The sequence below is a fragment of the Miniopterus schreibersii genome, assembly GCF_964146895.1.
Source record: "Miniopterus schreibersii genome assembly, chromosome: 14".
NCBI classification, from domain to species: Eukaryota; Metazoa; Chordata; class Mammalia; order Chiroptera; family Miniopteridae; genus Miniopterus; species Miniopterus schreibersii.
Genome location: NC_138114.1, coordinates 3,590,762 through 3,606,881, shown reverse-complemented (window position 1 = coordinate 3,606,881; position 16,120 = coordinate 3,590,762). Strand labels below are relative to the sequence as shown.

The window sequence follows — 16,120 nt, the reverse complement described above, 5'->3', positions numbered from 1 at the left end:
GTCCCCAGACACCGGCGGGTCCCTGGAGGGGAAACGATTGACACAGCTGCCTGCACTGCGCCCCGGCCTCCCCGCCACACGCGCGTCTCCGGCGGCGCCGGGCGCCGCAACTGGCGCCCGAGCCCGCGCGGGACGAGAACACGGGAGCCGCTCCGCCCGTCGCCGCTCCCGCGCCGGGCTCTCAGCACCCGCGCCCTCGCCGACCGGGACTACAACTCCCGTCGGGCCCCGCGGCAGGCCAATGGCGGGCACCGGGGCGTGCGGGGCGCGGCGCCTGCGCGGCGGTTTGAGTAAGCGGCCGCGCGATTGGCTGCGGGGTCGGGCGCCGCGCGGGGCCTGTGGGAAGCGCAGTGACGGAGCGAGCGGCTGTTGGAGGAAGGAGGTGGGGGCCGGGAGCGCAAATGGCGTTGAGATGGTTCAGGGCCCTGTTCAAACTCCAGCGCTGACCATTCACCGGCGGAAGCGGCGGCGCAGGAGGCGGCGGCGGCCCAGCGGGGGCACGTAGCGGCTCCGGCGGCCAGGGAGGCCAGGCCCAGGCCCGGCTGGCGGCGCTCAAGGCCCGGAGGGAAGTTGCGGTGCCGCCGCTCCTCCCCCCCTTCCCCGGTTTCCTATTTACCGCGAGCGGAGTCGCGGGTTCTGACGGTGGCGGAGCCCCTGGCCGCTCCTCGCGCCCCAGCGGGCCCTGTCCTTCCGCGCGGGACTCCTGCGCCCGCCCGTGCGCCGTTGGGGGCGGGAGAGGCAGAGGCGGCCCGAGGCCAGAGCACCGGCCAGGCGCCGAGGGTGAGTGAGGTCTGGGCGGCCGCCTAGGGCCGGGGCGCGCCCGGGAGGGTGGGGAGGCAGGGTGCTGGCGGGGGTGGCGGGGGTCTGGCTGTCTCTCGCGCCCGGCCTGGGGAAGTTGGGCAGGGAACCTGAACTCTTTCTCTTCTATTATTTGTCCCTTTTCCGAGTTCTTTCCGGGCGGCCGCGGGTCTCCTGTCGCCCCAGCCGCGGCCGAGCGTGCGGGTTTCAGCCCTGCGTCCGTGCCGCCTTCCCCTCTCGCCCTGGCCGCCGCCGCGGCCTCGCGCCACCCGGGGACTCGGTGGCAGAGGCTTCCGGGGCGTCGGAAGCGACGTCCCTCTCCCGGCGGTGGGGGCGGGGAGCAGAAAAGTTGCGTGAGCTCGAGCCCGAGCGGGCGCCTCGCGCTGCCCCTGGCGCGCCGGCAGCTGCGGGAGAGGGTTTCTGGGGGGCTAGCGTTGCCCCATCAGCTTACGGTCTTGAAAGGGAGCCCCTGGGTGTGGGGAGCCGAAATTCTCTGGGTTTGGACGGGGGCAAGTGCGAGGACTTTTTATCCCAGCGCACTTCCCTGAAAATGCGACCTGGCTTTGGCTGGGGAAGGAAAAGGCCCAGCGACCGAGAGGACTTGGTTTGGAATCATCCTTTCCTCCTTTGGTGGAAGCCTGGGCGAGAGAGCCTGTGTACTTGAAATTTACTTAAAATACAGTGTAAAATATGTCCGCACACTTAGTTTTCAATTTATACGCACTCGACGCCATAGGCTTAGATAATGTCATCACAGTAATCTGTTTAGTGACTTTTAAAAAAAGACGTGGAAAACTGTAAAGGATATCAAAAGTAGGTGGCATTATATATTAAATTCCCATGTCCTCATCACTCAGATTTAAGTTATTAACACCACTAAAATTTTCTCGTTTACACTTACATTTCACACTCCCTTGAAGTGAGAGAATCGCTGAAATCATCTCATCGATTTTTCAGTATATCTTTGTAAAAGAAATTCTTTTTAAAAAGATAAGCATGGTTTTTCTTATATTTAATGAACTCCTTAATACCTGATATTCACCTGCAGACTTGTAACTGATTTTACAACCATTGAATGCTTTGTGGTTCCAGGACCATTTTTGCAATGAGTTTTTCTGGTGTGGACCTAAGGAGCGCAAGTCTAGGTTTTTGGTTTGGCCTTCAGTCAACATTTTTAGGTCGTTATGGTGTAAGTGTATCCAAAACATTCTAGCTTTGGGGGGGGGGCGTGTAAATGTAGGTCTGCAGATCCAGCCTTTACATTCTTGGAGGAATGAAAAGAAATCACTTTACTTTGTAATTCTTGTAGCTACCAAATATACTTGGTTTTGTTTAGGTTGTACTGAAGAAAGACAGTAAGATTCTTTAGTGTAAATCTACGGTAGAAGGAAAAATAGATCTCTCCTAGCAGAAAGTTTGGAGATATATTAAAAGGTTTTCAAAGTATTTATGGACTCTTAATGCAGCTGTGTATGATGACCAAATTAATTATTTTGTCAAGTTAGATTTTGCTTCTAACCAAGCATATGAGAGGGGAAAATTCTCTACTGAAATTATATAAAACTAAGTTTATAGTGATTAAGTTAATACAGGAAATACATTTAAAGGATAGGTCAAGATATATTCAAAAATACATGTTATATCATTTCAGTTCTTGTAAGGGTGAAGATTTTTTTCAAGCCCCTAGGCAATTGTTCATTGTTTTCTAGTTATATTTAAATATTGCTGTTTAAACTTGAGAAGGTCAAAGTGTAAGAAAGGGATAAGAGTTGGTAGTGTTTAAAAAGTACTGTAACTTGTTTGCCTGTTTTGATTTACCTTCCTGCAAATTTTTGACCTAGATTTGTTATTAAAATGTAGATAAATCAGCCCCACCGGTGTGGCTCGGTTGTTGAGTGTGTACCTATGAACCAGGGGGTCATGTCTGGACTCCAGTCAGGGCACATGCCTGGGTTGTGGGCTTGATCCCCAGTAGGAGGCGTGCAGGAGGCAGCCTATTAATGACTCTCCCTCATCATTGAGGTTTCTATCTCTCCCTCTTCGTCTCTCTGAAATCAATAAAAAACATATCAAAAAAATGTAGATTAAATCAGACGAATTGGTTTATCTTTTATAAAGCGAAGAGGAAAAGTTATGTTTCTCTTGCTTCCTTTAATAATCCACAGACCACTGTAATATGCTGGAGTTCACCAGCTCCAGAAAATGTAACTCAGCAAGGAGCACAGCCCTATAGGGACTAGGAAGAGAGAATCAGTATGGTTGCCTGTATTTAGGTAGATGGCCAGTTAAAGTGTGTGTGTACATGCGTGTGTGCACACATGTACGTGTGCATATATTTAATCCTTACCCAAGGATGTTTTCCCCACTGATTTTTTAGAAAGAGTTGACTGGAAGGGGGAGGGGGGAGAAAAACATCAGTGTGAGAGAAACATATCTATTGATTGCCTCCCACATGCACCCTGACCAGGGTTGAGAATTGAACCTGCAACCCAAGTATGTGCCCTTGACCCAGATCGAACCCTAGAGACCCTTCGGTGCGTGGGCTGATGCTCTAGCCATGGGGCCACACTGGCCAGGGCTAAAGAATATTTTTCAAGTCACACTTCAAATTGCATTAGACCAAGAGTTAGAATTTAAAGCTGGGTTAAAAGCTGCATGTTTTAATATATGAGAAAATTGAACAATTTTCCCAATTTCCTCCCTCATATTAATAAGTTTTCTGAAATTTCAAGAACTAAATTTAGTCAATTTGATATTTCTGAGATCCTGAAAACTGTAGATATTTTGTGCTTAAGATTTTTATACTAGGGAAAATTACCCTTAAGATTACTTTTTTAAGGTATGTTAAGAATAGTAAGATTCATTTGAAAAAAAAATTGATGCTCCACTAGAAGTTTTGTGTATGCTGTATTATAAGTTGGTTAGTTTTTCTAAGCAGCATATGAATACGTACTCACTGTAAAAAAAATTGACATATGGAAATACATAGAGTGAAAAATGAGCCTTTCACTTTACATGCCCTTGCCATATTTATTTAACAGTTTTTTAAAGATTTGTTTCTTGAATGTTGAAAGCCACATGGGGAGAATCCCTGGGTTCTTATTTTTATGCTCAATGTTAATACTTAAGTATTTGGTGATTATATATATTCTTTTTTTTTCCCCTCCTGCAGAGAATATGAAACAGGTGTCAAAATGACATCCAGATTTGGGAAAACATACAGTAGGAAAGGTGGAAATGGCAGTTCAAAATTTGATGAAGTCTTTTCCAACAAACGGACCACCCTTAGCACAAAATGGGGAGAGACCACATTTATGGCTAAATTAGGGCAGAAGAGGCCCAATTTCAAACCAGATATCCAAGAAATTCCGAAGAAACCTAAGGTGGAAGAAGAAAATACTGGCGATCCTTTTGGATTTGATAGCGATGATGAGTCTCTACCAGTTTCTTCAAAGAATTTAGCCCAGGGTAAGGGTTCCTCTCATTCAGAAACTAGTGAAGCTGCTCAGCTGGAAGATGTCACTTCTGTACTTGAAGCTAATAGCAAAATTAGTCATGCGGTGGATGAAGACAGTGTTGTGTCTGATAAATGCTTACATTTGGAGGATACTTTGCTTGAGAAAGAAAAGAGCACAAACCGAATCTTAGAAGACGATGCAAGCAGAAGTAGTTGTGCTAAGTTAATGACTTTAGGTAAGTTTTGATTTTCTTTATTGTGAGCTAAAAGAGCTTTGTGCAAGCAATTTAGTGAAAGGATTTAAATTCTAAAATACTATACTTGTTGGGTTTTCTTTCTGCATTTATGATTAATGGGGACTACAAATAATTTTGTAGAAGAGATTTAAAAACTTTAAAGTACCAGTTGGCGGTTGAAACAACTTGGGTGTTTCCAGACTATTACTCATTTTGGGAACAGTCGTTCATAAGTCCCTAACTCCCAGTTCCAATAAGAAACATCTCTTTTGTTGCGTTAGGATTACATAGTAAATAGTTTTTATTACTGTGGAGGATTTGGTTACTGATAATGAAAATGAGATGAGCATTTACAGTGAGGATTAGGTTTAGGAGTGTTAGGCTTTCCTCCAAAACTAGTTTAGAAAGATTAAGGAGGTATTGAGTGCAAACATTGAAGAATTTAACTTCATTACAAATTGAGATTAGTTTATAGTCTGGTGCAGGTAGCAGCTTGTACTAATGGATTTCAATCCACAAAATCAGATGTATTTTTAAAGTGTTAATTTGAAAATTTGGCATCTAGTGTTCATTCCTAAAACAATATGCCTTATCAGTTGTTCCCCTACTCCTTTTGTAAAGGATTTGAGACTTAGAATAAATGATAAAAGTGCAATTAACTAAAAGATTGATGAGCTGCCTGGCTAGAGTGGCCCAGTTGGTTGAGTGTCGCCCTGTTCTCTGAAAGGTTAATGGCTTGATTCCCAGTCAGGGTACGTACCTAGGCTGCAGGTTCTATCCCTGGTCAGGGCACCTACAGAAGGCAACCAGTCGATGTTCCTCTGACATCCATGTTCCCTTCCCTCCCTCCCTCCCTCCCTCCCTCCCTCCCTCCCTCCCTCCCTCCCTCCCTCCCTCTGGTGAGGATTAAACAAAGCTGGAGAGCTGAGGGTGGAGGTGGCAGGAGACTGACTGCATGTGCCTGTCGACAGTGGGACAAGGGTGGCACTGTAGTTGAAAGCAAACTTTTTTAGTTCTTGACTTCTTGGCAGATGTAGATCACATGTTTTGAAAAGGAGTTAAAAGACAAAACTTTCTTAGTATTCAGTTCTTCAGAGGAATTTTTTCTTTTGGGGCTTTTAATGTTGGGAGGCCTCAAAGCAGAATGATAAAAGTCTTTGCCTTGCATAGTCTTAGTAACAGTGCTGAACCTTTCTACTCTTTCTCACCCTTGGATGAGAGGATGAGCCAGCTGTTACTGTCATTCCCGTGATCCTCCTGGTTAATTCTGATTTGGCTGTCTTTATGCTTTGCTCACATTTTTTCTGAACCATCGTTCATAACTTTTCATTAAAATGCAGAGCATAAAAACCATTCCCCGGATCAGCTCCTAAAGATATAATCGAGCCAAGATAAACTTTTAACTCAGCTCTTCTTATTTTATATATCAGGCTCAAAGAGGTCCAGGGTCAGCTAGTGACAGAATTGGGATGAGATTAATTTGTTGATTTTCAACATATTGAGCAGCTACTGTGTGTCCTCCACTGTGCCAAGCCTCTGGGAATGCTTTCACTTCAGTCACGTCTTGCCCTCCTCTGATAGTTGATCCACAGGGTGAATAGGCTGGAGGAAGGAAGATGAAGCTGGGGAAGTGGTAAAAGTGGTCATGAAAGGCAGATACAGGCTTCTCCAAGTGCTGTCTTTTGGAGAATAGGGCATCATTGACAGGCAGAGGGTATCAAGAAGATGAATGTTTATGTAAAGGGAGAACAGTTAAATATTCAAAGGCAGCAACTGCATAAGTAGCTGTGCTGGTGTTACATCTATACTGTATATATATGTCCAAACTGCCATTTGAAGCTGTTCAGTGGTAACTGGAAACCATTTTCTGTAGAAATAAGATATTAGCTTCCTAGGCCGAGGTAGCTAAATGGTAGCTTTGGTGTGATACTATGGCCTGACTGGGAATCCAGACTCCATTATAATGGATTTGTGAGTTGAAAATGTATACTAAAATACAGACGAACAAATGTTAAAGAACATCTTGTCCATCTTCTTCCTTCGCAAGGCACTGTTAGTGGGAAGGGAGTAATACTGAATATTTCATTTTTTTCCTTCTCTCCTTTGGCCACTGAGAGCTGCAGCAACCCTGGCAGCCCCCTGTAAGATAAGATGGGGGGACTTGGAGGGAGTGCTTTTAAATCTCATGGCAGCCTTATCCTAAGTTCTTATAGAACATTTATAAGTTCGTATGTTTACTAGTTGGTTATAGTTCTGGGAATACTTTTATACGTTATAATCTTTTTTCCTTTGCCTCCCCCCTAAATTTTGAATTCCTCGTGTCTAAACTCTTTTCTTGCATTACGTCTGTAAGATTTATTCTCATTCAGAAAGCCTTCTGATTTTATAGAAGTTTAGAAACCCAAACCTAAGGTTTTTTTGTTAATCCTCACCTGAGGATATTTTTTTTCCACTGATTTTTAGAGAGAATGGAAAGGAAGGGTGGGGTGGGGGGAGAGAAGGAAAACATCATTGTGAGAGAGACCCATCTATTGGTTGCCTCCCATACGCACCCCAACCAGGGCTGGGGATCTAACCCGCAAACCAGGTGCGTGTCTTTTCATAAAAAGGCAGAGCATAAAAATTGTTTCCCACATCAGCTCTTTAAAATGTATTATAATCAATCCAAGATGTGCAGGCTGACACTCTAACCACTGAGCACACCGGCCAGAGCCAAACCTAAGTTCTTAATAAAAGGAATCCATAAATCTAAAGTGGTTCCTAACCTTTTTGAATTAAAGATCCTTTTGAGAATGATAAAATTTTGGACTTCAGATAAAAGTGCTTGTACACCTACCTGCTTAGGTGTCAGGAATTTCTGAAATCCTTTGTAGATCATGTTCAGGCATTTTATTCAAGAATCTTTCAGAAGTTTTATAATCAAGCTTATTCAGAGCGTACAAGTTAAGTTCCATAGTGTCCTTCCAGTGAAATGTTCCTGTTCATTCAGATTGTTTTTCACTGTATAATTAGAGTAGTCCCCCCTTATCAGCAGGGGATACATTCTCAGACCTCCAATGGATGCCTTAAACCATAAATAGTACCGAATCCTATATATACTATGTTTTTTCCTATACATGCACACCTGTGGTAAAGTTTTATTTGTAAACTAGGCACAGTAAGAAATTAACAACAACAAAATAGAACTATTATAATAATACACTATAATAAAAGTTACGTGAATGGCTTTGGGGTCATTATTAAGTAAAGTAAGGTTTATTTGAAACAAGTACTGTGATACCATGGCAGTCATCTGATAACAGAAGAGGCTACTAAGTGACTAATGGATAGGTAACATATACATTGTGAATATGCTGGACAAAGGGATGATTCACATCCTGGAGCGGGATGGTGAGATATTTCATCACGCTTCTCAGAATGGCGCACAATATAAAACTTATGAATTGTTTATGTAATTTTCCATTTAATAATTTCGGATCCTGGTTGACTACGGACAGTTGAAACTGGAAAATGAAACTGCATATAAGAGTGGGGGGACTGTTGTACATCACATCAATGTAAAGGGATTGTCTAAGTTCAAACGTACTGTATCATTTCTCTTGGTATTAAGTTTTAAAGTGATCTCTTTCTCTGTAGGGGAGTTTGTGGTTAACTTTTAGGTACTATTAAAATTCTTTGTTTTAAATATTTTACACTGCATAATACTATTAAAAATTGTGGCTTACTTGAAGAGGTAACTCAGAATGAGGCCATGATAAAACATGTAATGGTTGCCATTTTCCAAATAGATGCTTGATGGGTAAGGAAACTTTTAAGAAGCAAGATTACAAACAGAACTGCAAAGAATAATTGAGTTGGTAAAATGTCTTTTTTTAAAAAAAAACAAAAACTAAAAATTTACCAGCTTTAACGGTCGTCAGCGTATGGCAAATCTTGTTTCATCTATTTTACACACTATTTCCACTTCCCATCCTCTACTCCTTGCATTATTTCAAAGCAGATTTAGGATTTCCTATTTCATTTGCAAATACTGTAGTTGCAGTTGCTATTAAAGCCAGTGATTTCTCAAGTGTGCCACTTAAAAATGACTGTTAACAGCCTGGCCGGTGTGGCTCAGCAGTTGAGCATAGATAGACCTGTGATCCAGGCGATCTTGGTTCGATTCTGGGTCAGGGCAGATTACCAGGTTGCAGGCTCAATCCCCAGTAGGGGTTGAGCAGGAGGCGGCCAATCAGTGACACTCTTTTATCGTTGATGTTCCTCTCTCTCCCTCTTCCTCTCTCTGAAATCAATGAAGACATTAAAAAAACAACAACACTGTTAACATGACCTAAAGGTTTGCCCTTCTAGAGATCTCGGAATATTCTTTAGTGTAGAATCCAGGGCTGTGTGCATTAAGGGTAAAAGAAAACTGCTCTTGCCTTTTATATGAAGCTACTTTCATTTTCCATCTGTGCTTTCTGCTCTAGATTTTTAATCTAGAGTCTAGAATAAAGTGTGCAAAGACTTATATTTCTACTTGGCACACTGTACTTGCCAGCCAGCTGGGATTCAGTCTACACATCCTGCCAAATATTGAGATAACTTAACTACTGCATAGGCTCTTAATTTGCATGACTGGTTTTGTAGCCAGTAAAATTTTTCCATTTGCTCAAAGCTGTACTGAATATTTGTAACTTAAAGGGCTGTTACTCTCAGGAAGTGAAGAACTTTGATTTATAACTGAGGGTGATTTTTAGAAAGAGAGATGATTGTCCTGTTCCTGAAAGCTTAAAGTAGGCCAGGAACTTGTTACCTGAGATGGGATTGTCCTCTGCTCATTGGATAAAGTACAGGTGGTTAATGAGGATTATTAAAGAATTCTGAAGGTATAGTATCAGCAAGAGCTACTTGCCTCAGTTTAGATATTGAATGTCTTTGCTGATTAAATACACTTAAGTCATTACCTAAAGTCAACTTCTTTCAAGAGAAGTGGGTAAGACTCAGCTATTAGAAAAGAAAAAGAAATCTTACCCTTTGTGAGCATGGATGGACCTAGAGGGTATTGTGCTAAGTGGAATACCTTAGTCAGAGAAAGACATACCATATGATTTCACTTATCTGCGGAATCTAAAGAACAAATTAAATGGACAAACGAAATTGAAACAGACTCATAGAGAACAGACTAATGGTTGCCAGAGGGGAGAGGGGTTGAGGGACAGGGTGAAAGGTGAAGGGATTAAGAAGCACAAATAGTCACAGGGATGGAATGTACAGCATAGGGATTATAGTCAGCATATGGTGCCAGGTGGTACTGGAAACATTGGGGGGAGCACTGTGAAGTGTGTGATTGTCTGACCACTGTGCTATACACTTGAAACTAATCCAAAATAATATTGAATGTAAACTGTAATTAAAAAGCTTAAAAAAGAAGTGGGTAAGATTCCTATTATTAAGTTCCTACTTTGTGCTGAGCCCTGTATATATCAGTTGATCCTTAATCACAACTATATAAGGCAGGCTTTACTCTCATTTTATGGAGGGTAAAGCACAGAAACTGAATATCTTTGACTATTAAGTGCAAGATTTGAGAAACATCCAAAGTGCTGCTGTATTCTGATGTGAATAATCTTAATTTTATCATATTAAAGCCTTATATTTAAACTAACAGACTGTCACTATATGATTAGTTTTGTCTTGATGTTGGAAATAACCTTATTTTGACAAAGAACAAATTACAGATTCTCTCTTGCCTCTACTGAAGTAATTTTAAAAAATAATAAGAATCATGTCCAAACTACTTAAAATACCTAGTGAATAAAACTGACCTTATTTTTACAGGTAATATCTTCTACTTTTCTAATTTTTTGTGCTGAATACAACATTATGTAAAATTTGAAGGAGACACTATAATTTTAATTAAATTCATTTCGTTTTAAAGTAGAACTTTAATTTGTAAAAGATTTTCTTAGTAAAAGCATCATTCTTAAGACTTGAGCAATAACAAAAGTGCAGGTGACAACACATTTTTGTATAGTACTTGATGCTTTTCAGAGCATTTTCCATATGTATTCCACATTAGAATTTAGAGCCAGGTGATACACCATAAGTTTTTTGGTCTAAGTCACTGACTCTTTAGGAAGCAGTCCTCAACTTTTCCAAGGCCTTGATGGTAGAGGAGCATGAATTTGTTCATCAGAAGGTCTGGGGGAGGCCTTGTGTCCAACCATCCAACTATTATCTTAGTGCCCTTTATATGATGAGTGTTGGGTGTATATCCATGAACAAGATGAGTATTCAGATTCTGGTGAGCAAGACAGATTGAATAAAGAATAAGAAGTGTGCTGAAAATTATGGAAAGTATTGGGTGCTATGAGAGTGCATAAGACACTCATTTACCTGGTTTGAGGTAGGCGTGGGGGCAAGGCTGACATTTAACTTGAGACTTACTGGTACACTGAGAAAGGCTAAAAGTGCCAGAGCTTGGTGACATGGACAGTGAGGAAGGAGATATCAGGAATGATTCCCAAGTATCCAGTATGAGCAGCTGAGCTCACAAGGAGGTGTTGCAAAATGATGTTTTGAGGTAAAGTTCATCAGTTCAGTTTTGGGCACATGGGTTTGAGATGTTTGCAGTATATTCAGGAGGCAGTAGGATCTTCTGGTATGGAACTCAGATAAGAAATCTTGGAGAAGATAAATTTGAGATTAAGCATATAAATGTTACTTGAAAGTATAGGGTTAGATCTAGTCAAGGGGAACGTGAGGAAAAAGTACTGAGCTGTGAAGAACTTGGAGTACTTGATGGATGGAGAGAAGAGGAAGGAAAACTAGAAGAAAGTTGAATTAGGAGCAACTAGAGCACCTGAAGGAAAATCAAGCAAGTGATCATTTATTGATTTGAGAGAGAGGGAGAGAAACACCAATTTGTTGTTCCACTTATTTATGCATTCATTGATTGCTTTTTTTATGTGCTCTGACCAGAGATTGGACCCACAACCTTGGTATAGTCGGATGACACTCTAACCATCTGAGCTACCCAGCCAGGGCTAAGCAAGTGATATTTTATAGAGACCAGCAAAAAGGTGTTCACTGAGAATCAGCTGAATTAGAAATGCTGCTGCAAAGTCAATGAATGCAAAGACTGCAAAGCAGGCATTGGAGTGTGCATACTGGATTGGAGTTGTCGCTGAGTAGTGAGAGTACAATGAGAAAATAGGGGTAACAACTATATACAACTTGTTAAAGATGTTTGGAGGGGAGAATTAAAAGGGCAGCTAGAGCCCTGGTGGTGTTGCTCAGTGGTTGGAGCGTTGGTTCTAGGACCAAAGGATCATGGGTTCGATTCCTGGTGAAGGGCATGTACCTGGGTTTTGGGTTCAATCCCTGGGCCTGGTCGGTGTGCATGTGGGAGATAATCAATCAGTGTGTCTCGCATTGGTGTTTTCTCTCTCTCTCTGGCCCCTCCCTTTTTCCCACTCTCTTTTTAAAAAAAATAATAATAATAATAATATGGTAAAAATATCTTTGGGTGAGGATTAACCAGAAAGAAAAGGAAAGGAAAGGGCACCTAGAGATATATGAGGGATTCTGGAAGGTTTGATTACAATGAGAGAGCCTTGAAGCATAGGATCCAGAGCACATGGGGACAGTGGCCTTGGGAGAAGGGATACTGCATTTTCTGCACACGGGGAAAGATGGGTGAAAATGTGAGCCTAGTAGGAGGATGGACGATAAGATGGTTTATGGATGGAAGCTTTTTTTTTTCTCCCATACAATGACAGAAGTAGTTATCTCTGAAAGAAAGAAGGTAGGCAGGGGTAATATGGGGGCTAGAGGGGAAAGGCAAAGAGTTCAAACATTTTGCAGACAGTGGAAGGAGTCCGGAGAGAGGATTTCTGGACATTATTGGGGCCTTAGTTGAAGTTTGTTACTAAAAACTTACGGTTACTAATTGTATGAGTGAATGGGTTGTCCCTGTACCCCCACCCCCTCAGTAGGTCCTGTTAGAACCTACACAGAATATAGAATATTGGGTAGGATAATTAGAATTATCCCGAATTGGCATTTTATCTGACAAGATGGGGAATGAACAGGCACAGAAGAAAAATAATTTAGCATATTGCCCAGAAGGTGATTGAAATGATGGACTGTGGGATTTATTTATTTACTTATTTATTTTTAAAATATATCTTTATTGATTTCAGAGAGAGGAAGGGAGAGGGAGAGAGAGAGATAGAAACATCAATGATGAGAGAGTCATTGATCGGCTGCAGCCCGCAACACGGGCATGTGCCCTGACCTGGAATCGAACCCTGATCGCCTGGATCCTAGGTGGACACTCAACCGCTGAGCCACGCCCGGCCAGGCTGGACTGTGGGATTTAAAATGTTTAGTAACTGAACAAGCCTGGTGGGTAAGAGAAAGAAGAGAGAGAAGTCAATATACCGAGAGTCTTATTAAATAAAAGTAAAAAATGGGATTACTGGAACAGTCAAGTTGGATAGTTGGCAAGTTGTGATTTAAAAGTGGGTTCTTTGATTTTAATACTGAAGAAGTGAAGCCTTTCCCATCCAGCGTGGCTTAATGGTTGAGCGTCAACCTATGATCCGGGAGATCACAGTACAATTCCCGGTCAGGGCACATGCCAGGGTTGTGGGCTCTATCCCCAGTGGGAGGTGTGCAGGAGGCAGCTGATCAGTGACTCTCTAATCATGGATGTTTCTGTGCCCCTTTCTCCCTCTCCCTTCCTCTCTCTGAAATCAATAAAGATACATTGAAGTGAAGCCTTTTAGGACATAAGTTCCTAATGAAATTGTGACAACTGGTGGCTGAGAAGGAATGTAGAAAACTGGGAGGTTAGAGGGGTTTGGATTTGGTGGAATTCAGGATGATAGCAAAACTGGCATGGAGAGGTAGATTATAAATTTTGTGTAAAATTCTTAAATAAGTGAATTAGAGGGTGTTAAATGTCAGGTCTAGGGAAGATTAGAGGGTAACTAACTAGGTGCCACAAGCCTCAAAAGAATGGGCTTTTTTGAGAGGGTGGTGGAGTAATAGTTTTATAAAGAGGTTCTGGAGAGCCAGCATACCATTGACCCCAGAACCGTCCTACTCTGAGATACTTGGGGGCATTCTTAGTTAAGTTTTCAGCTAGGACAAGGAATTGGGAAAGGGAATGAGCCCCCATGTATATGTGAGTATGCTGATCACTCAGGGCTGGATACTCTGGACTTAAGGGGTGTGTGGAGGGAATGTTGCTGGGTTGGGATTGGAAAGAAGTACAGATCCATTTTGAGTATTAAAGTACAGGCGAAGGTAGATGACAAGGTGTGTTTACATTTTGGATCATGACCCAGAGAAACTATGAGAGTCAGGCATTGGTGGTTCTAGAACCAAATTTTCCTAGAGCAGTTTTCAAATCTTTGTTCATAAATCATCTGAACAGTTTTTGAAAACTGATCCCACTTCATTCATTCCTTCCCTTTCCCAATAAATTTTTAAAGTTTGCATTTTGATTTATCAGTCAAGATCCCAGCTGGAAACAGAAGTCATGCCCCAATTAGCCTAATACCAGGAAGGTTTATTTATATAGGGGTTATTTACAAAGATGTGAGAGGAATGTTAGGGAAAGCAGAAGGAATGGTGCCCTGGCCCAGTTAGCTGCAGTGGAGCTATTATCACCTATTTTCACAGGGACAGAAGGATTATCTGAGCCATATAGAGGGCTTCATAAGGAAAGCACTGGAGGAGTAAAATACCTGAACCTACCTCCTTCCTTCCTTTGTCCTGCTGGGGCTCCTAATGGGTTGAACCCAATTAAAGCCTGAGGGTAAGGAAGCTTTTTCTTTTTTTTGTAATCCTTACCTGAAGATATTTTTGTTTTTTTCTAACCCTCACCCGAGGATATTTTTTTCATTGCTTTTTCTGGGAGAGTGGAAGGGGGAGAGAGACAGACAGACAGAAACAATGATGTGAGAGACACGAGTGATTGCCTCCTGCATGCCCCCCTGCTGGGCATCCAGCCGGAAACCTGGGCATGTGTCCTGACTGGGAATCGAACTGCAGTCTCCTGGATCATAGGTTGATGCTCAACCGCCGAGCCATGCCGCTGGGCAGGAAACTTTAAAAATATGTTTTTATTTACTTATTTATTTTTTTCAGGAGACAAACATTGATGTGAGAGAAAAGTATCGATCGGTTGTCTCCCATAAGCACCACGACCAGGGACCAAACCCAAAACCTGGGCATATGCTCTGACTGGGAATTGAACTGGTGACCTTTTGTTGCATGGGATGGTGCTCAAGCAACTGAGCCACATCGGCCAGTCAGTGGGAAACTTTTTGATACAGGTCAGCATCCTAGGGCTGAGATTAGGGTGGAGAGTGGATCTGGAAGGACAAGTGGAAGATACTTGGTATATTATCTAAAATAATGTAAACACCAAACTGTATAGTTCTATGGAAGTATATGCAATTATGTAATCACTATCCATAGATAGAATAATAGAATATTTTCATCACCTCAAAAGTTCCTCTGTGGTTAGGAACTAACCCCTGGCATCTACTGATCTGTTTTGCTGTAGTTTTGTCTTTTCCAAAATGTCATATACATGGATCATGTAGCATGTAGCTTTAACAATCTGGCTTTTTTCATTTGGCATAATGTTTTTAAAATCCTCACCCAAGGATATTTTTCCATTGATTTTTAGAGAGAGTGAAGGAGGGAGGGAAGGAGGGGAAGGGGGAGAGAGAGGGAGAGAGAGAGAGATTGATTGGTTGCCTCCCGCACTCTCCCCAACCGGGGCCAGGATTCAGACTTGCAACTCAGGTAGTGCCTTTGATTGGGAATCAAACTCATGGCCCTTCAGTGCGCGGCTGACACTAACCACTGAGTACACCAGCCATGGCTAGCATAATGCTTTTAAAGAGCATTCCATGTTGTTGCATCAGTAGTTCGTTCTTTTTTATTGCTGAGTAGTATTGCATTGGGTATATTTCCTATAATCCATTCACTAGTGGAAGGACGTGGATTGTTTTCAGTTTTTGGAAATTATGAATGAAGCAGCTGTAAACATTGACGTTTAGGTTTTTGTGTAGACATGTTCTCTTGGGTAAGTACCAAGCTGTGGGATTGCTGGTCATGATCTTAAATGCTTGCAAAGGTTATAATTACCTGTAAAATAATACACAATTGCCTGTAAATATCAACATTTTAAAATAAATCTTAACATACACTTTAGGTATCATAGTGATTTCTTTTAACCTTTTTATTGTGAAGTAAAACAGGTACAGAAAAGTGCACAACCTAATATATAGAAACAGTTTATCTTAATGAATTATTTATAAGAGCAGCACTCTATAACCACCACCCAGGTCAAGACATAGAATTTTGCCAGTCACTCCAGAAGGTCTTCCATGTGACCCTTCCTTCACCACCAAGTAGCTGCTATCCTGCTTTTATCAAAATCTCCTTTTTAATTGCAAATGGCTAATTATTTGCTGTTCCCTTTCATACACTAAAGAAATAAAAGTTCTTTAATGGCCAGATTTATAACACCTCTTTTCCTTTTTGAAATTGTATTTCTGCCTCTGACTGATGTGGCTCGGCAGTTAGAATGTTGCTGAGTACCAGAAGGTCATGGGTTTGA

The 16,120-nt window shown here is 42.0% G+C and overlaps 1 protein-coding gene across 3 annotated transcripts in view; it reads left to right on the top strand.

Moving 5' to 3' along the window:
- Window positions 1–320: 320 nt before the first annotated feature.
- WAPL (WAPL cohesin release factor) overlaps window positions 321–16,120 on the top strand; it is an 89,633-nt gene continuing 73,833 nt past the window's right edge. For 2 of the 3 annotated variants that reach the window (XM_081158749.1, XM_081158747.1), the window contains exons 1-2: window positions 353–780; window positions 3,971–4,491. In XM_081158749.1, coding sequence (XP_081014875.1) covers window positions 3,993–4,491 — 499 coding nt within the window. In that variant the 5' untranslated portion in view covers window positions 353–780; window positions 3,971–3,992. Of the gene's footprint in view, window positions 781–3,970; window positions 4,492–16,120 lie in introns of all 3 variants that reach the window. The other variant, XM_081158748.1, reaches the window with a different exon arrangement.